This window comes from Dryobates pubescens, chromosome 36, assembly GCF_014839835.1.
Source record: "Dryobates pubescens isolate bDryPub1 chromosome 36, bDryPub1.pri, whole genome shotgun sequence".
In the NCBI taxonomy this organism is placed as follows: domain Eukaryota; kingdom Metazoa; phylum Chordata; class Aves; order Piciformes; family Picidae; genus Dryobates; species Dryobates pubescens.
In genome coordinates this window covers 6,811,878-6,831,638 of record NC_071647.1, presented here as the reverse complement: position 1 = coordinate 6,831,638, position 19,761 = coordinate 6,811,878, and the positions used below count along the sequence as shown (strand labels likewise).

At 59.6% G+C, this 19,761-nt stretch overlaps 1 protein-coding gene across 1 annotated transcript; it reads left to right on the top strand.

Moving 5' to 3' along the window:
- The first annotated feature begins 158 nt into the window (after window positions 1-158).
- On the top strand, window positions 159-18,262 carry MEIOC (meiosis specific with coiled-coil domain). The gene is made up of 8 exons (XM_054176633.1): window positions 159-263; window positions 4,277-4,399; window positions 6,942-7,099; window positions 7,226-7,330; window positions 9,397-11,206; window positions 13,624-13,758; window positions 15,444-15,624; window positions 18,117-18,262. The coding sequence occupies exons 1-8, from the start codon at window positions 159-161 to the stop codon at window positions 18,260-18,262; spliced, it is 2,763 nt and encodes a 920-aa protein (XP_054032608.1).
- The last annotated feature ends 1,499 nt before the right edge of the window (window positions 18,263-19,761 follow it).

Here is a 19,761-nt window from a genome sequence, read left to right as displayed (position 1 = left end):
CCGCCCCGCCGGGGGCAGGCCGATCCCGGGGCAGGCCGATCCCGGGGCAGCACTCAGGGGAGGGGGCGGGGCCGGAGGCTGTGAGCGGCGTTGCCGTCTCGGGGTTGGCGGGAGGCGATGTTTAATTGGCTGGGCGTCGGCGGAAGGAGCCAATAGCGATGAAGCTCTGTTGCCACGCGCCGGGCCGCCGCCCTGCCCTGCCGAGTAACCGCGTGGAAAACGCCGCGGGTCACGCGGCGCGGGGAGTCGCGAGGCAGCTGAGCGTCTCCTCATTGGCTGCGCGGCTCAGGGGCTGGCCAATCCCCGGCAGCGCGCGGGGCGGGGCGGCGGTTGGCCCAGCACGAGGCTAACGGCCGGGGCCGCCTCAGCCCGCCCGCCATGGGCGCGCGCCGCCGATAACCGCCGCCGGTAACCGCCTGCGGCCGCGGCCGCCATGGAGGTGAGGGCCGGGGGTGCGGGGAGGCTGGGGGAGCCCGGCTGAGGGCTGGAGCCGTCCCGAGGCTCGGGTTTTGCCTAGGCGCCGGTAACCGAGCAGGGCTGAGGGTGGGTTCGGTTCTCGCCCTTCCTCCCTTGTGTGGCCGCGCCCGGCCTGCCTCAGTGCCCTGACATCTTCCCGTGTGGGGCTGTCCGGGGCCGGCATAGCTGCTGGGAAGGCTGTTGGGTGTCCTGGGAACGTTGCGGTGGGCAGCGTGTGGGGGCTGGGTGAGGCCTGCCGCAGCCACGGGCCCCTACCGGCACCTGGCAGGCCGGGGGGGTGTGGGGACTGGGTGAGACCTGCCGCAGCCACGGGCCCCTACCGGCACCCGGCAGGCCAGGGGGGTGTGGGGGCTGGGTGAGGCCTGCCGCAGGCACGGGCCCCTACCGGCACCCGGCAGGCCGGGGGGGTGTGGGGACTGGGTGAGACCTGCCGCAGCCACGGGCCCCTACCGGCACCTGGCAGGCCGGGGGGGTGTGGGGACTGGGTGAGGCCTGCCGCAGGCACGGGCCCCTACCGGCACCCGGCAGGCCAGGGGGGTGTGGGGGCTGGGTGAGGCCTGCCGCAAGCACGGGCCCCTACCGGCACCCGGCAGGCCAGGGGGTGAGGGCACAGCCCGGAGCAGAGCCTGCTCCGATGAAATACGAGGAGCAGCTTCCTCGCTGTGAGGCTGCTGGAGCCCCGGCGCAGGCTGCCCCGAGGGGTGGTGGAGTCCCCGCTGGGCTCACTCCAAAGCCCCCTGGACAGTGTGCTCCTGGGCAAGCTGCTGTGGGTGCCCTGCGTTGGCCAGGGGCTTGGACTGGTTGATCCCCAGAGGTCCCTTCCAGCCCCTGTGGTCCTGTGGCTCTGTCACATCCTCACTGAGGTCACAGGCTGGGGGCTAACAGGGCAAGTCAGAAACTGAGAAGACCTTTCCCAGCCCCTGTAAGCCATGGAGCTGAGCCCCTTGCTGCTGCTGGCTTCATGTGTTCATGTTTGTGAAGTGTGTTGATACTATTCAGCTGTTCAGCCTGGGGAGGAGAAGGCTTCCAGGAGACCTCATTGTGGCCTTCCAGGATCTGCAGGGGGCTCCAAGAAAGCTGGGGAGAGAGTTCTGAGGGTGTCAGGGAAGGATAGGACTGGGGGGGGATGGAGCAGAACTGGAAGTGGGGAGATTGAGATTGGCTGTGAGGAAGAAGTTGTTGCCCAGGAGGGTGGTGAGAGCCTGGCACAGGCTGCCCAGGGAGGTGGTGGAAGCCTCCTGCCTGGAGGTGTTTGCAGCCAGGCTGGAGGTGGCTGTGAGCAACCTGCTGTGTGAGATGCCCATGGCAGGGAGTTGGAGCTGGCTGAGCCTTGAGCTCCCTTCCAACCCTGCAGCTGCAGGGGGAGCTGGAATGAAGCTCATGCTGTCCAGCTGTCCCTGTGGTGCAGAATCTGTTTTCATCCTCAGGTGGCTGTAGAATAACTTTGAGAGGGGAGCTCTTAATCAGGGTGCTGTCAGAGCACTACCCTGTGAAACCTGACCTCTGAATGCCATGATAAGTGTTCCCTAGGTGCTGCCATGGAGTATGTTCAGTATTAGGCCAACAACTCTATTTGTGAGCTGAAGGGCTGTTGTTTGGGTTGGGGTTGGGTATTTTTTGCCTTTATTTGAACCTAAAATTGTCCTTGTATGCCTCAGCTTCTGAGGAAGGGAAGGGAAGATGCCCAACTTCCTTGCTTCCTTTTGGTTTAGAATCACAGAGTGGTTTGGGTTGGAAGGGACCTTTAGAGTTGCAGCCCCCCTGAGTGAGCAGGGACATCTGCAGGTTGCTCAGGCTTTCATGTCTTGCTCCCCTTGGTCACTGGTTTGAGTGCCTCCAGGCTGGTGACAGGGACCAGGGCTGTTCTTAGGTGGAAGTTTGTTTCTCCTAGAGCTGCAGAGTGGGGCAAGGTTCCCCCCAGCTCCCAGTGTCTGTGCTGGGGTGCAAAATAGCAGCTCCTGAAGTCCAGAGATGCACATTTGTGTGATGGAAGTGATGAGAGGACCCAGAGGGGTCCTTCAGGGTGCAGAAGGCGAAAGGACTCTTGGCTCAAGAGATGATTATTCTCCCACTCCTGTGGCTGATGTTCTTCTGTGGTGATTCAGCCCTTTGGAAGCTGATTATGAGCCCAGGCTTGGGGAGTGATGAGATTCAGAACAGCCCTGCAGAGGAGGGCTTGGAGGTGCTGGTGGATGAAGCTGGGCAGGAGCCAGCAATGGGCACCGGCAGCACAGAAGGCCAAGGGCAGCCTTAGGCTGCCCTTGGCCTTCTGTGCTGCCAGTGCCCATTGCCAGAGCTGCTGGAGAGAGAGGATCCTGCCCCTCTGCTCTGGGCATGGGCATGGAGCTGCTGGAGCAGGTCCAGGAGAGGCCACGGGAAATGATCAAGGGCTGGAGAACCTCTCCTGTGGAGATGGGGTGGGAGAGTTGGGGCTGCTCAGCCTGGAGAAGGCTCCTTGGGGCCTGGAGCAGCATTTCAAATCGGCAGGGGACCTGCAGGCAGGCTGGGGAGGGAGAGGGGGAGGGACTGTGCAGAGGGGCTGGGGGGGGCATAGGGGGAGGGACTGTGCAGAGGGGCTGGGGGCATAGGGGGAGGGACTGTGCAGAGGGGCTGGGGGCATAGGGGGAGGGACTGTGCAGAGGGGCTGGGGGCATAGGGGGAGGGACTGTGCAGAGGGGCTGGGGGGGGCATAGGGGGAGGGACTGTGCAGAGGGGCTGGGGGGGGAGGGACTGTGTAGAGGGGCTGGGGGGGGCATAGGGGGAGGGACTGTGCAGAGGGGCTGGGGGGATACTATGAGGGGCAGTGGTTTCAACTGGAGCAGGGCTGGTTTAGTCTGGATATCAGGAGGAGCACTGAGAGTGGTCAAATACTGGAAGAGGTTGCCCAGGGATGTGGTTGTGGCCCAGTCCCTGGAGACACTCAAGGTCAACCTTGTGTCCCTGAGCAACCTGGACTCGTTGGAGGTGTCCCTGCTCCCTGCAGGGGGGTTGGGCACAACGACCTTTGAGGGTCACTTCCAACCCGGTGAACCCAGCTGATGTAGAGCGAGTCTGCAGGTTTCCTCTGCTGTGGACCTCCTCCAGACACTTCTCCTGGGCTGTTGGTTTAAGCTTTGCTCTCAGGGTAAATATGGAAGTGTTCTAATCATAGACTCAGTAAGGTTGGAAGAGATCTCAGAGGTCATCCAGTCCAAGCTGTCACCCAACACCTCCTGACAACTAAACCCTGGCACCAAGTGCCACATCCAAGCCCCTCTTGAACACCTCCAGGGATGGGGACTCCACCACCTCCCTGGGCAGCACATCCCAGTGGCCAATCTCTCTGGCTGGGAAGAACTTTCTCCTCACCTCCAGGTTAAACCTCCCCTGGCACAGCCTGAGACTGTGTCCTCTTGTTCTGGTGCTGGGTGCCTGGCAGAAGAGCCCAACCCCCACCTGGCTCCAACCTCCCTGCAGGGAGCTGCAGAGAGCAAGAAGGTCTCCCCTGAGCCTCCTCTTCTCCAGGCTAAGCAACCCCAGCTCCCTCAGCCTCTCCTCCCAGGGCTGTGCCCCAGACCCCTCCCCAGCTCTGTTGCCCTTCTCTGGACACCCTCAAGAGTCTCTCAGTGTCCTTAAGCTGAGGGTCCCAGAGCTGGGCCCAGGACTCCAGGTGTGGCCTCAGCAGTGCCCTGTGTCAGGCTGGGGCTGGGCCAGCTCCCACAGGTGTACGGAAGCAGTGCAGCAGTCGGTCTGGGTGTAAGCCCCCAGCTGCCAGGTCTGTCTCTGACGATGTCCTTCCCCCTCTCCCCTCTCTCTGCAGCCGCCGGTGGCGTTGCGCGGCGGCGGCGGCTGGGGCGCGGCGGAGGCCGGCGGGAGGCTGGCCGAGCCCTGGGGCAGCATCGCGGCAGGCTCGGCCTCGCTCTACGGCTGCTACAGAGCACAGGTGCGGGGGGTGCCCAGCGGTGCTTGCCTGCCGGGGGGGGGTTGGGTTGCTTGGAAACAAAAGGTTACAAAGATGCTTCTGATGCAGTTTGTTCCCCCGGGCAAACCTGCAGCACCAGGTTCGATTCCTCCTCGGCGGCCAGCAGGAGGGGCAGCGACTGCTGCCAGCAGAGCGCAGAGGGAGCAATGTGGTGCTCGGAGAAGGAGTGCTGCTGGGGGCTTTCTGCTCTCCTGCTAGCATAAACGGGATGCTAGGGGTTGGAAGGGACCTTCAAAGATCATCAAGTCCAACCCCCTGCCAGAGCAGGAGCAGAGAACCCAGCACAGGTCACACAGAACACAGGCAGGGCTGGGAAGGCTCCAGAGGAGACTCCACAACCTCCCTGGGCAGCCTGCTCCAGGGCTCTGGGACCCCCACAGTGCAGAAGTTCCTCCTCCTGTTGAGCTGGAACCTCCTGTGCATAAGCACTTGTGGGCAGAGTGAGGAGCACAGGGCTGCTTTCAGGAAGCCTGGGAAGTTGTTGAGAGGGAGAAGCTTAGGTATGGCCACAGATAGTTCTGGGGCATGCACAGATGTGGAGTGCAAACTCTGGGCATAAGCCAGCCTGGGGAGCAGGGAGGGTTAGTCTGCTGAGTGGAAAATGCCAGGCCAGGACAGTACATCATGTGTCTGTGTTGGAAGGCACCTCCAAAGCTCATCCAGTCCAACCCCCTGCACTCAGCAGGGACATCCTCAGAGCAGGCTGCTCAGAGCCTTGTCAGACCTTACCTTGAATATCTCCAGGGCTGGGGCCTCAACTCCCTCCCTGGGCAACCTGCTGCAGTGTTCCAGCAGCTCCTGGGGCAGAACTTGTTCCTCACATCCCATCTCAGTCTGCTCTGCCCTCCTTTCAAACCATTGCCCCTGGTCCTGTCCCTGCAGGCCTTTGGGAGCAGTCCCTCTGCAGCCTTCCTGTAGCCCCTTCAGGTACTGGCAGGCTGCTGTTAGGTGTCCCTGCAGCCTTTCATGGCCCTAAACTTTCACCAAGGTAAAAGAGTCAAATGGAAACTGGTTCCCAATGCCTGCAAGGACAGACCTGTTAGTTGCTCTACCCAGGACTTGTGGGGCTTTGGCCTTCCATGGTCATGGAGTACAGACACCTGTCCAGAGGTAGGCAGAAAGCCTTGCTGGGAGCAAAACCTGCTCTTTGTGTCTTGCTTTCTGCAGCTGCTGGCCTGCTTTGTTTCTGTCTGCTTGACATTTAACCCTGGGAAAACACCACTCAGATGTTCCCTCAGCAGGAGCTAAGGGATTGTGCTGTGGTTGAACCAAACAAGCAGCTGCCCCTTTTCACTTACACTGGGCAGAAGATTTTGCTCTAGAGAAGAACTGGCTGTGAGCTTCCTCAGTGAGGCTAAAATGACCTCTGGACAAGGGGACTGAGTCCATCATCTGCCAGTTTGCAGATGACACCAAGCTGGGGGCAGGAGCTGAGCTGTTAGAGGGTAGGAGAGCCCTGCAGAGTCCAAGGGCATGAACAAGTCTGAGTGCCAGGTTCTACTCTTTGGCCACAGCAACCCCAGGCAGTGCTACAGGCTGGGGGCAGAGTGGCTGAGAGCAGCCAGGCAGAGAGGGACCTGGGGGGAGTGGTGGACAGCAGCTGAACAGGAGCCTGCAGTGTGCCCAGGGGGACAAGAAGGCCAAGGGCATCCTGGCCTGCAGCAGGCAGAGTGTGGCCAGCAGGAGCAGGGAAGTCCTTGTGCCCTGTGCTCAGCACTGCTGAGGCCACACCTGGAGTCCTGTGTCCAGCTCTGGGCTCCTCAGGTCAGGAAAGAGGTTGAGCTGCTGGAAGGTGTCCAGAGAAGGGCAAGAAAGCTGGGGAGGGGTCTGGGGCACAGCCCTGGGAGGAGAGGCTGAGGGAGCTGGGGTTGCTTAGCCTGCAGAAGAGGAGGCTCAGGGGAGACCTTCTTGCTCTCTGCAACTCCCTGCAGGGAGGTTGGAGCCAGGTGGGGGTTGGGCTCTTCTCCCAGGCAAGCTGCACCAGAACAAGAGGACACAGTCTCAAGCTGTGCCAGGGGAGGTTTAGGCTGGAGGTGAGGAGAAAGTTCTTCCCAGCAAGAGAGATTGGCCCTGGGGATGTGCTGCCCAGGGAGGTGGTGGAGTCCCCATCCCTGGAGGTGTTTAGGAAGAGCCTGGATGAGGCCCTTGGAGCCATGGTTTATTGATCAGGTGGTGCTGGGGGAGAGGTTGGACTTGATGATCTCCAAGGTCTCTTCCAGCCTGGTTGATTCTGTGTCCTGCAGGGGTGGGTTGGGAGGGCATCGCTCCTGTCCCTTCCAGTCTGTTAGAGGCTGGTGCAGAGGTGGCCTGGAGTGGTCACTGCTGCACATCTGCACTGGGCAGCCCTCACCACAGGAGTGACCTCTGGCCTGGGGTCATGGCTGGCTTTGCTGCCTGTGCTCTGCTTACTGCAAGGCTGAGCTTGGTTAGGGCCACTTGGCCTGATGAAATGCTTGCTGTGCTTGGGCTTCCACTCAGTGCTTTTGTTGTGCCTGGGATGCAGGGTGAAGAGACTGCAGAGGTGCCTCAGCCCTACGCTGCTGCCCTTTCCACAGCAGAGCTCTCTGCACCTCTGGATGCTTCTGCTCTGTACACACCATGGTCCACCTGTGGAGATGACCCCAAGCAGCCTGCTGCTTCCCAGGGCAGCATCAAGTCCAGGTAGCCCCTGGGACAGGGAGAGCCTGGCTGTGGTGAGGGAGTGGATGGGCTCTGCTGGCTCCTGCTCGCCTCACAGAGCAGTTTGAGTGCAGCCATTGCTTTAATTGCTGTGGCATTGGCTTGCAGGGCTCAGCCTGAGAGGGATGATTATGGCAGTGAGACAGATCTGTATGGGCTGGTGTCAGACATCCTGGAGGAGCAGGAGAAGCCACAGCCATACTGTGCTGAGGGGTGAGTGCTGCCTTCTCTGCTCTGACAGGAGCTGTTCTCTGTGCTCTTAGCTTCACATCTGCTGCTGGCAAGTCCTCCTGCTCCTTACAGCTTCCCTTCCTTCCCCCCAAATCTTCTAATAACTCTCTTGCCACACTTGACAGCTTTGCTCTGTCTGCTCAAATCACACCAGAGCTGCTGGCTCTCTGCTATTTGCAGAGCTCTTTAATTGGCATCTTTAAGATGAGCCCTTAACAAGCACTGGGGAAGTGCTGGGCTCAGAGAAATCTCCTCAAATATGTGCCTTGGCCTATTTTTTTTCCCCCTTTTTTAGTCCAAGGCTGAATGCAGCCTTTAGGTTTCCTTCTTAATTAATTTCAGTGCACAGGAGGAAAAAAAACTTCCCAAAGCACAACCCCAAACTCTTTCAGACTCTGCTGAGCTGGCAGGGGAGAAGAGTTCCACTCACAAGGAGTGGTTCCTGCTGCCAGTGCTGCCTAAGCACCATTTGCTTATCTCAGGGGCAGATTGGGCTTGTGTTCTAGCACCTGAACAACTATTTGAGGTGGCCAGGACAGGGTGACACAGGAGGATTCAGATCCAGCACCCCCAGGGTGCTTGGAGGGCTCAGGGTCTGCTGCCTGAGCCGGAGTCTTGCAGCTCTGTGGGATGAGAGAGGGAAACCAGCTCTCCAGGTTCCCAAGCCAGGCACCACTCCTGCTCTCTGTTTTCCCAGACAGTTCCAGGGATTTCTGTAGGTGTGCTGAAGTGAGGGAAAGTTTGAGAGGTGAGTCTTGAGCAGGAGAGAGCTTGCCAGTGCCTTAGCTTCATGCAGCAGGGGCTGCCTCCCTGCTCCCCGCGCTGCCGGATCCAGCAGGCGCTGCAGGGGCTGCCAGCCACGATTCCAGGTGTTACTGAGCCTGTTCACACTTCCACTTGACAGCCAGGGGCTGATGTCCTGTGTTAAGCCATGGCAATTAGTGGAAGGAAATGTGCTGTGGGTGCCTGTTCCTCATGTGCCTGCAGGAAGCAGTATAAGCCCGTGTTAAACACAGGCAGCTCTGCAGCCCTGAGCAGGAGGAGGAAGAGAAGTGCTGTGTGCTGGGACTTGGCTCTGAAAGGCTGGGGGCACCTGGGGAGGGGTGGGTACCTGATCTTGGAGTACTGGGCAGTGCCTGGCTGGAGGGCAGCCCTGGAGAAAAGGCCTTGGGGGTGCTGGGGGAGGAGAAGCTCAGCAGGAGCCAGCAGGGAGCACTTGCAGCCCAGAGAGCCAAGCAGAGCCTGGGCTGCAGCAGCAGAAGTGTGGCCAGCAGGGCAGGGAGGGGATTCTGCCCCTCTGCTCCACTCTGCTGAGACCACAGCTGGAGCTCTGGGGCCGGCTCTGGAGCCTCTGTGCCAGGAAGGCTCTGGAGGGGCTGGAAGGTGTCCAGAGCAGGGCCAGGAGGAGGAGCAGAGCGCTGGAGCTGCTCTGCTGTGAGCACAGCCTGAGGGAGTTGGGGTTGTGCAGGCTGGAGAGGAGAAGGCTCCCAGGAGACCTAACTGTGGCCTTCCAGGATCTGAAGAAAGCTGGGGAGGTACTTTTGAGGGTGTCAGGTAGTGATAGGGCTGGGGGAATGGATCCAAGGTAGAGGAGGGGAGATTTAGATTAGACCTTAGGAAGAAGTTCTTCACCATGAGAGCCTGGCACAGGCTGCCCAGGGAGGTGGTGGAAGCCTCCTGCCTGGAGGTGTTTGCAGCCAGGCTGGAGGTGGCTGTGAGCAACCTGCTGTGGTGTGAGGTGTCCCTGCCCATGGGACTTATCCTTGAGGTCCCTTCCAACCCTGCCAGTTCTGTGTCTTGTGATGCTTTGGTGGCATTGGTTATCACTTGGTACTTGCACAGCTTGAAGGCATTGAGTGTAGCTCCTGAGGGGCATGGGTGGCCTTAGACAAGCAGGGTTGGTGTTCTCATGCAGTGACAACAGTAGTGGATAGAAGCTGAAGCAAGGCATCACCGAGTAGAATGATTAGGGAGTTACTACAGCTGCTTGGGACAGGAAGAGGAGCAGCGGAGGCAGCAACCTGACCTCGTGTTTCTTGTTTTCCAAGGAGCTGCCCTTCCAGCCTGAAAGCTGTGTGGCCTGTGAGTGCCAGCAGGATCCCAGAGCACCAGGAGCTGCTGCCCGAACCCAAGAGAGCCCTTGCTGGGGCCGCCTCTCCGCAGCGTTTCTACGGCGGTGAAGCTGTCCCTGGTGCTGAGAAGCAGTTCCTGCCGAGGGCAGAGGAGTGCTACCGCGGCCTGGCCGCCGGCAGCCTGGAGGAGCCGCGGCTGTACCCCGCCCGCAGCGAGCGCGCCGGCGGCCCGCAGGCCAGCGAGGCCCCGAGGGCCAGCCCTGCCTATCAGTACTACCCCTACCTGAAGAGCACCTTTGCACCCCCGGCCGGCTGCTCAGAGCTGAGCAAAGACTTGGCAGCTGAGGCTTTTCCTTATGGAAGGGAGAGGCTGGGTCCCAAGGGAGCAGAGGTGCAGCTGCACCAGAGGTGGGCAGAATCCTCCCTCCCCCAGTTCCACAGGTACAGTGAGGGCACAGATTACAGCAGGTTCCCTGAGTACCCTGCTGGCATAGCCAAGCCTAACAACAGCTCCAGCTGCAGCCTCCAAGAAACTAAATCAGCGACTGGGACCCCCAAGGCACCATCCCTGGACACAGAACCCTACAGTAAATTATTCCAAGTAAAATCTGGAACTCAGAAAAAGCCAGAAGATAGAATTGCTGAGCAGCTAAGCTTCCCCTTTCCCAGGGCTGCAGGGCTGCTACCAGAGAAGCAATTCCCAAGTGAAGCTTCCTTCTGCACTGATCTGGGGCCAAAACTGGAGTATGGACTCAAAGCTTTCCCTCCTTGCCCAGGGGCTGGTGACTCTGCAAGTGGTGTGGAGAAGCAGCCTTTCCCCAAGGCTGACCTGCAGAGTTCAGAGTACTGCAAGCCCCTTCCCCTGTTTGCAGGCCCAGCAAACCCTGCCGTGGGCGCCGGCGTGAGGCCAGCCTGGCTGAACAGCCAAAGCAAGGCTGCTGCCCCTGGGCCGCCGCAGCCCCCCAGTCCTCTGGTGAAATGGAACCATCCTTTCCCTGCTTTCCTGAAGGGTTCCACTCACTCCAACGAGTTTTTCCAGCTCCCCTCTCCAGCTTTCCCCTTGAACAGCAGCTTGCTGCTCAAGCACAGCCAGGAGAGCCCTGCCTTCGCCTCGGGCCTCGACTTGGGTTACAGCAGCGCAGAGCGAGCTCGGCCCGCCGCCTGCCTCGAGGCGCTGGGCAGGGCTGGAGAGGAGACCCTCCTGGAGTATCTGAGTGAGAAGAAGCTAAAGCAGCCCAATGGCTTCTGTGACAGCTTCTCAGCTCAGCAGTTCGGCATCATCGACAGCCTGAGCAAGCACTGCTTCCAGCTGAAGCCCCCGAGCGAGCGCCGCGACCTGCAGGGGCAGAAGCACGTGGATGGCTGGCTGCAGACCATGTACCAAGAGCTGCTGGAGTCTCAGGGCCAGTTCCCCCTGGGGAAGGGGAGTGGGGACCCTCTGAGCTGCCTGCAGGCCCCCAGCCTTCCCAGCAGCTGCCTGATGGGGGACTTGAGGGGCAGCCAGCAGCTCGGCTCCGGCGCCTTCCCCTTGAGGTCCTCTCATCTCTTCGGCCACTCAGTCCTTCCTCTGCTGGAGCCTCCTGACTTGTTCCCCCGTGAGGATGTGAAGCACTTCTACCCTTACTTCAGCAGGAAGATGTGTGGTGACACTTCTGCTGCTGCCTTTGGCCCAGCATTTGCAGCTCCAAGGCAGGGGAAGACCCGTGGTGGGCCTGCCAGCGAGCTCCACCTCAGGCTGGAGGAATGTTACGAGCAGTGGAAAGCTCTGGAGAAAGAAAGAAAGAAGGTAAAGGAAATGAAACCCCCCAGCTGTGCCCTGTCACAGCTTGGGTGTGAGTCTCACCCTGCTCAGGCTGGGCAGAGGTCATGGGAAGTCCTCACTGGTGGCAGTTGAAACCCTTAATCATGGAGTCATAGAACTGTCTTGCTTGGAAGAGACCTTTAAGATCAGAGGCTCACAGGATGTTAGGGTTTGGAAGGGACCTGCAGAGATCCAGTCCAATCCCCTGCCAGAGCAGGAGCACAGATCACACAGGAACACATCCAGACAGGGCTGGAAAGGCTCCAGAGCAGGAGACTCCACAACCTCCCTGGGCAGCCTGCTCCAGGGCTCTGGGAGCCTCAGTGCAGAAGTTCCTCCTCATGGTGAGCTGGAACCTCCAGTGCTGCAGTTTGTCCATTGCTCCTTGTTGCAACTGAGCAGAGCCTGTCCCTGTCCCCTCCCTCTTGCCCTTCCAGCCCTCAGATATTTATGAACATTGATTAAATCCCTCTCAGTCTTCTCCAGACTAACCAGCCCCAGGCCTCTCAGCCTCTCCTCACAGGGCACATGCTCCAGTCCCTTCATCATCCTCACCAAAGAATGGGACTTCAAAGTTCAAGGGCTTTGCTTCCTTGGATATTTGGGCTGAAAATAGAAGTTTGTAGCCCAGTTGGGAGGAGCATAACTAATGTGCTTCTGCACTTCAAGCAGGAATCAGGTGACAGGTGCTGGGTTGGGGTGGGACTGGCAAAACCAAGGCACACTGGGCTGTGGCACAGTAACTACAATGGAGCTGGGATCTATGAAAGGAGATGCAGTAATTGCTTGTTGAATTGGGACTCAGCTTTAGTCCTTTCAAGAACTAATTTAAGTTTCTTAGGCCTTACACTTTCAGCTCTTTCAAAGGGTCCTCCCCTTCTGCTTCCCTGAAGTTTGAAAGTGAAGAGGTGTTTGAAAGGGCTTCTTGCTCCCCAGAAACAGAGCCTGAAGACAGGGGGAAATTAAAACCTTGAGCTGAAAGATTGAGGTAGCTTTGTGTGAAGCCCTTCTTAAAGCAATTAGCCTTTTGGGTCATCAGCAGAAGTGGTTCAGGCTGCTCTTGAATGTAAAACCTGCCTTCATTTCACCACCTTGGCTGGGGTTGGAATTCAGGAGTTGCCTGGAGCTGTGACTTTGTGAGGGGGAAGTGACCAAACCAAGGTGCAGGTACCTTTGGCTGCCTCTGTGGAAGCTCTGCTGAGCCACAGAAAGAAAACTGATTGCAAGGGGAGGTAGCAGGAGGCAGTTTCCTGAAGTGCTTCCTGACTTAAAGCTGGATGCTGCTTTGAATGAAGGGCCCAGGGGAGAATGAGCTGGGCTCAGGGAGGAGGTAAAGTGCAATGGAGAAAGATTTGAGACATGCTGAGAAGCTGGGGGTGGAGAAAAGGAGGCTGCAGCTCCATGTGGACCACCACAAAACTATCTGAAGCAGTTCTCAAGCTAGCTTTTGGCTGGCTGGGTGGTGTGAACTGGTGTGGCAGTGCCAGAGCCAGGGGACAGGACAAGCTGACCCTTGGCCTCTTGCACTCAGCTTGCAAAGTCATTGGCTGATGGCTGCATCGAATCTGGTTTCTCTTAGAGCAGGAAAGGCTTCCTGGAGCTTGGCTGCTCTGTGCAAACTGGGGGCCAGGGGCTGAGTTCATTCCATTTTAGCTTGCTGGGTGAGGTCTGTGAAGGTTTTGCCCAGCTGAAATGGCTCTGACTCTGTTCTGTGCTTCTGCATCTCTCTGCTTGTTCTCTCTTGCCTTGTGGTTAGAATCACAGAACTGTCAGGGCTGGAAAGGGACCTCAGGGATCAGCCAGTTCCAGCCCCCCTGCCATGGGCAGGGACCCCTCACTACATCAGGTTGCTCACAGCCACATCCAGCCTGGCCTTAAAGCCTGGTTCTGACTGCCCTCCATTTTCTCTGCAGGCAAGGTGAGAACAGGCTGTGGTCAGAGTGAGGGGACAGAGCACTCCTGAAAGGCTTTGTGTGTGCACAGTGGCTTTAGTTAACTGCTCTGAGTGCAGGGCTGGTTCTCTTGCAACAGGTGACTCTCTCAGGTGCTTCATAGAGTCACAGAGCTGTCAGGGCTGGAAGGGACCTCAAGGCTCAGCCAGTGCCAACCCCCTGCCATGGGCAGGGACACCTCACACCACAGCAGGTTGCTCACAGCCACCTCCAGCCTGGCTGCAAACACCTCCAGGCAGGAGGCTTCCACCACCTCCCTGGGCAGCCTGTGCCAGGCTCTCACCACCCTCCTGGGGAAGGACTTCTTCTGCCATCCAAATTTGCTGCCAAATGCCTGAGTCCTCCTCACCTGCAGAGCTCAGGGCAGGGAGAGGCTTGGCTGCTGCTGGCTGAAGCAAAGCACAGCTCTGCAGCTCCCATTCAGGGCCTTGTTCCTTTGTTTTCCTGCAGACTGAATCAGCTCTAGCAAAGAACTTCCAGGGGAAGAAGGTTTCCAGTGCCAACAACATCCCAATCCCCAGGCTGCCCTCCAAGCCCTCCAGGGTGGATCGCCTGATCGTGGACCAGCTGCGGGAGCAAGCCAGAGTGAGTGGCAGGGCTCAGCCTAGCAGAGGGAGCTTGGAGTGCAGGGAGGGAGCTGGGAGAGGATCAGAGCAGCTTCTCCCAAAATAGCTTTGTTCTGAAAGGCTGTGCAGGGAAAACATTTCAGCAGGCCCTGCCTGGGTGTCTGCAGCTCCGGGCTCGCAGCTGCTGCTCGCAGGGAGCTCGCTGCAGGCTGTGGCTCACGTTCAGAGCCGAGTGCCAGAAGGATGTGGGGCTGGTACAGAGCCTGTGTGAGGTGCAAGATCCAGCCAGACCCCTGCCCCAGGCTGGGCCTGCACTGGGAGCTCCTCTCTCCTGAGCATCTCAGCAGAGGAATGCTCACCATAGATGCACAGACACTGCACCACAGGAGGGGTTGGGGGGGGGACAAGAAACCAGTTTAATCAACACTTGCAAGGCTTTGCTCTGGATTTGCTGGAGAGCCTTGCCTTTGTTCATGCAGAATGGGTCTGGATGCATCTTCAGCTAGCAGCTTGCTGCTGCAGCCCAACAGCCCTAACCTGCAGGGCAGGCTGGGCTCTGCAGAGTGGCCAAAGGATGGTGCCAGCAGGCAGCAGCCTGCTCTGTGTGAGGCAGCAGCCTGCCCAGAGCTCTGCAGGGGAGGCTGGAGGGAGGAGCTGAACACAAGCAGCACTAATCTGAGCTGCCAGCAGAGCAGCAGGAGCCTGGTCTGGCTGTTGTGGGGCTGAGAGGCCAAAGCCAGGATGCTCAGGCTGCAGGAGGAGGAGAAGGGTGGGCTGGAAGTGAGAGCCAAAGCCACTCCCTGTGAGGGGAGACTCACTTTGACTCCCACTTGTAGATGCTTTCAGTTCCAGGACAAAGCAGAGCTGGTGGAGAGGTGACAGTAGCTTCCTTCCTCATGACATCAGTAGCTACCAGAAACACACAACAGTGAAAGGAGAGGCTTCAAACCAGGATCTCCTGTCCACAGACTGCATCTCCATCTCCCTTGTGTCTGGAGATGTAAATCCACAGCTCCACTGTGACTGGCAGGGTCCTGCCAAGCACAAGTCCAGGCTGAATGGGGGATGGATGCAGAGGAGTCCTGTGAAGGAGGATTTGGGATGAGAAGCTCAACATGAGCCAGCAGTGTGAGCACCCAGCTCAGAGCCAGCCCTGTCCTGGGCCCCAGCAGGGGCAGGCTGTCATGGACCCCTCTGCTGTGACATAGAATCACAGAACTGTCAGGGCTGGAAGGGACCTCAAGGCTCAGCCAGCTCCAAGCCATGGGCAGGGACACCTCACACCACAGCAGGTTGCTCACAGCCACCTCCAGCCTGGCTGCAAACACCTCCAGGCAGGAGGCTTCCACCACCTCCCTGGGCAGCCTGTGCCAGGCTCTCACCACCCTCCTGGGCAACAACTTCTTCCTCACAGCCAATCTCAATCTCCCCACTTCTAGTTTTGCTCCATTCCCATGGTTGCCTCCAAGCTGTATCTGCTGGGTGTGATCCTGGGGTGCTCTGCACACCTGGGGTGCTCCAGCTCTGGGTTTGGAGAAGCAGCAGCCCAAGGTAAGAGGAAGCTGTCTCAGGTGGCCCTTTCTGAGCCGTTGTAAAGGAGGGAGAGGAGCAGCCCTCCTGAGCCCGCTCCCCTGAGGTGGTTAGTGTTGCTGTGAGCCCAGCTGAGCCTGGGCTGGCCTCCTGAAGCTGTGCCCCCCGGCCTAGGTGGTGACCCTGCTGGGGAAGATGGAGAGGCTGCGCAGCTCCCCGCTGCACGCCGGCGTCGCCGCCGCGCTGGACAGGCACCTGGAGCGCATCCAGGCCCTGCAGGCGCGCAGGAAGGAGGAGCTGGTCAGCGCCTCCGCTCGGCAGAGGCAAGGAGCTCCCAGGGGCCAGGACGACAGAGGTACGGCTGCGTGCCCGCTCCAGGGGGCGGTGTGGTGGCCTGGAGCTCCCCCCGGCGCTGCCGGAGCAGCTCAGCCGGGAAGCGAAGAGGCTGCGCTGAGAAGCTCGGCGGCGCCCGGGGGAGGGGCTGCGAGGGCTGTGTGCTACATGCACAGCGCTGCCATGGGGGCTCTTGGCCTGCTGGGGAGGGCTTTCCACCCCATGGCTCACTGGAGGCAGGATCCAGGTTTGCTGCATGGCTGGGAGAGCCTTAAGGAAACATCTCTAGCTGCCTCCTCTCCTTGGCAGAGCTTTCTTGTTGCTAACAGGGTTGGTTTCTCTGAGAAGTCTTTCCTAGCCCAGTGCTGGTTCCACAGCACCTTCCTGCTCCATCTGATCTGATCCTTGCTGCAGGCAGGACCCCTCATGGCCTCTGTTCTTACAATTCATACAACAGTGGCTTGAGCAGGGAGATGGAGCTGGGCTGCCTCTCAGGCACAGTGTGGCTCTGCTGTCACACACTGAGGCTGTGGCCCTGTGAGGGGTCTGGTGGCTGTGTGGGCATCACAGAATGGCTTAGGTTGGAAGTGCCCTCAAAGATCATCTACTCAAACCCTGCTGCCATGGCTAGGGACACCTCCCACTAGACTTGGTTGTTTAAGGCCTCAGCCAGCCTGGCCTTCAACGCCTCCAGGGAAGGGGCATCCACAGCCTCCCTGGGCAGCCTGTGCCAGTGTCTCACCACCCTTGCACTGAAAAACTTCTTCTTAGGATCCTAGGAATGGGTTTTAGCACTTAATGAAGTTCTGGAAGAACTCTCAATGATCAAAGGAAGGGTTTCAGGGAGTGCCAGCTGCCACCTTTCAGAGTGCCAGCTGCAGCCTTTCAGAGCTGCCTGCCCACACCTCTGCTTTGAGTTTGCCCTTGGCTTTGTTTTCAAGGTCAGCTCAACTCTGCTAAGCAGCCACTGGCCAGGGGCTTACTCCCTGTTAAAGGTTCAGCTTCTCTTGGATTCACTGCTCAGCAGGTGGGGAGGCTTATTTGGGGCAGGGGGCTTCCAGCTGAGAGGTGTGATCTCCAGAATCTCTGATCAGAGGCTCACAGGATGTCAGGGGTTGGAAGGGACCTCTGGAGAGCTTCCAGTCCAACCCCTGCCAGAGCAGGAGAAGAGAATCCAGCACAGGTCCCAGGCAGGGCTGGGAAGGCTCCAGAGCAGGAGACTCCACAACCTTTCTGGGCAGCCTGCTCCAGGGCTCTGGGACCCTCACAGTGCAGAAGTTCCTCCTCATGCTGAGCTGGAACCTCCTGTGCTGCAGTTTATATCCATGGCCCCTTCTATCCCAGGGCACAGTGAGCAGAGCCTGGCCCTGTCCCCTCCCTCCTGACCCCCAGCCCTCAGATATTTATAAACATTGATTAAATCCCCTCTCAGTCTTCTCCTCTCCAGACTAAACAGCCCCAGGGCTCTCAGCCTCTCCTCCCCAGGCAGTGCTGCAGTCCCTTCAGCATCCTTGGAGCCTCCCTTGGACTCCCTCCAGCAGATCCCTGTCCCTCCTGAGCTGGGCAGCCCAGAGCTGGATGCAATACTGCAGGTGAGGTCTCAGCAGGGCAGAGCAGAGGGGGAGGAGAACCTCCCTGGCTCTGCTGGACCCCCTCCAGCTTGAGCTTTGTTTGAATTCCCTTTCCCTCTATGGTCACAGGTTAGATCATCACCCAGTGCCAGGGGCTGGGCCACATGAGTTGGTTCTTGCTGGTTTGGAAGGGCATTTGGTTAGTTCAGGGATGCTCTGAGTGGAGGCTTCAGTGTAAGGCTGCCAAGACTGTGTGTCAGCTCCAGGCAGCGAGGCTGTGGTTGAGCTGCTGAGCTGGCACAGGCTGCCCAAGCTAATGAATGTTCCTAACCAGCTGACCAGAGCTGACCACAGCTCTGGGCACCCTGAGAGCAGGGCCCAGCTGTAGGAGCTGGAGCAAACCCCTCTAGAGCCAGGCCGAGCTGAGGGAGAGCAGGCTCAGACTGGAGCTGAGGAAGTGCTGCAGTACAAGGGTGGTGAGACTCTGGAGCAGGGAGGATGTGGCTGCCTCCTGCCTGGGGGTGTTCCAAGGCCAGGTTGGATGAGGCCCTGAGCAGCTGAGTCTGGTTGAGGTGTCCCTGCCTACGGCAGGGTTGGAGCAGCTGAGCTCTGAGGTGCCTTCCAACCTGAGCCATTCTATAGTGCTGCTGCTGCTGGACCTGCCTCTTCAGGGGGGGCTGGGAGCCTCTGCTTCAGATTCGGTTGTTAGAGCCTTGCAGGCCAGGCTGGATGAGGCCCTGAGCTAGTGGAGGTGTCCCTGCCCACGGCAGGGGCTTGGACCTTTAAGGTCCCTTCCGAGCCTGTTCTGTGGCCGTGAGCCTTACGCGGGGGCGGCTGCGATGCTAACGAGTCCTGATGAGCGCTGCCGCTCCAGCGCTGCCCGGGGCGCGGTGCCCCGGCGGTGCCCCGGCAGTGCCCGACCCGCGCTGCTTGCTCCCCGCAGGTGTCCTGGCTCTGGCGCTGGCGGTGGGCGAGCTGAGCGCAGCCACCCGCAGGACCCGCACCACGCTCTGGTGCGCCCTGCAGATGACCTTGCCCAAACCCGCCGCGGGCAAGGCGGCGGCGGCGGCTCCTCAGCTGGAGGGGTGAGGGAGCAGCAGCGAGGAGGCGCCGGCTGTGAGCAGAGCAGGCCGCGGGGAGGGAGCGGCCGCTCACGGCTTTTAATTGCTTGTGAAGTTCAGCCGCTCCCAGGCCCGTTTGACGCCGAGGCTCGGCCGGGAGTTGAGTTTAACGCGAGGGGCAGCGCCAGAGGATTGCAAAGCCGGACCGGTGAATGTTAACTTAACCAACCCACCCCTAATCAAACGCACTAATTAGCAGCCGAGGTGTTACTGAAGTGCCCCAGGTCCCCCTCCTCCCGTAGCTTTTTAGTTTCCTTTCCCGGAAATAGGTTTTAAAGTGATGATTCTTAAAGGCTTGGCTTAAGAGGGGGGAGGGTAGGTTAGGATTGTGCCGGCCAGCTGGGGTCCTTACCGAAGCAGCGCTCGGAGCGCCCAGGCTCCGGGGCAGAGGTATTTAAAGTATTTATGAGGGGGAGATTTTAGCCTGGCGTGGCTGTGCCCGGCGGCCCCGCTGCCCGGCGGTGCTCCTGGCGGGGAGGGCCAGCAGAGAGCTCTCCTTTTAAAGTATTTAAAAGCTACGCGCGGCACGCCCCGGGGCTGCCCCGCAGGGAGCTCTGCCGCAGCCGCTTTTAGTGCCCGCGCTTCGGAGCTGGCAGAGCTAGCACCGCCTTCTGAGACTTCAGTTGCCTTCAGGTTGCTTTTCACTGGTTTGGTTTGCGTTTCTGTTGTGTTTTCGTTGATTCCGTGTTTGGGCTCCCCGCGTTCGGCAGCTGCTGCGCTGGGGGCTCGCTGCAGCTCTGCCCCTGCGGCGGGCAGCAGTCGTTTGCTGCTCGCTTCGTGCGGCTCGGGGCTGGAGCGCCTCCTAATGCCTGCGGGGACCACCCCCGGCGGGCCTCGCCCGCCTGCCCTGCTGCTCTCGGTGGCTCTCTTCCTCCTGCCCTTGAGCCTCCTGGGGCACGAAGGGTGTGAGCACAGCAGACGACCCGGCAGGGGGGAGCGCAGCAGGTCGCTGGGGCGGCCACGGGCAGGTCCCCAGCGCCGGTCGCTGCCTGCACGTCTGTGGAGCTGAACCTGGGACACGCTGCTGCCAGACACAGCAGTGCTGCCCTGAGGCTGGCTGCTAGGAAATAAACTCACTTGTGTTGAAGAGCCTTTGTTCTGCCCTCCTCTTTGTGCGCTCAGCCCCCACGACCCGAGCTGGTAGAGGGCAGCAGCAGTTCACAGACTCACAGAAGGGTGGGGGGTTGGAAGGGACCTCTGAGGCTGGAGGATGACTCCCAGAGCAGGATCCCCTAAAGCAGATCACTCAGCAACGCATTCAGGAGGGTCTTGAACATGTCCAGAGCTGGAGCCTCCACAGCCTCTCTGGGCAGGCTGCCCCAGGGCTCTGCCACCCTTGCAGTCAAGAAGCTCCTCCTGTTGTGCTGCTGGAGCTGCCTGTGCTCAGGTTTATGCTCCTTGCCTCTTGTCCTCTCATTGGGGACCACTGAGAGAGTCTGGCCCCATCCTCCTGCCACCCACCCTGAG

Coding starts and splice junctions, on each gene's coding strand:
- MEIOC (XM_054176633.1), top strand. CDS start 159: ATGAAGCTCTGTTGCCACGCGCCGGGCCGCCGCCCTGCCCTGCCGAGT. Junction 7,331..9,396: donor CAGCCATACTGTGCTGAGGG/GTGAGTGCTGCC, acceptor TTGTTTTCCAAG/GAGCTGCCCTTCCAGCCTGA. Junction 13,759..15,443: donor AGCTGCGGGAGCAAGCCAGA/GTGAGTGGCAGG, acceptor CCCCCGGCCTAG/GTGGTGACCCTGCTGGGGAA.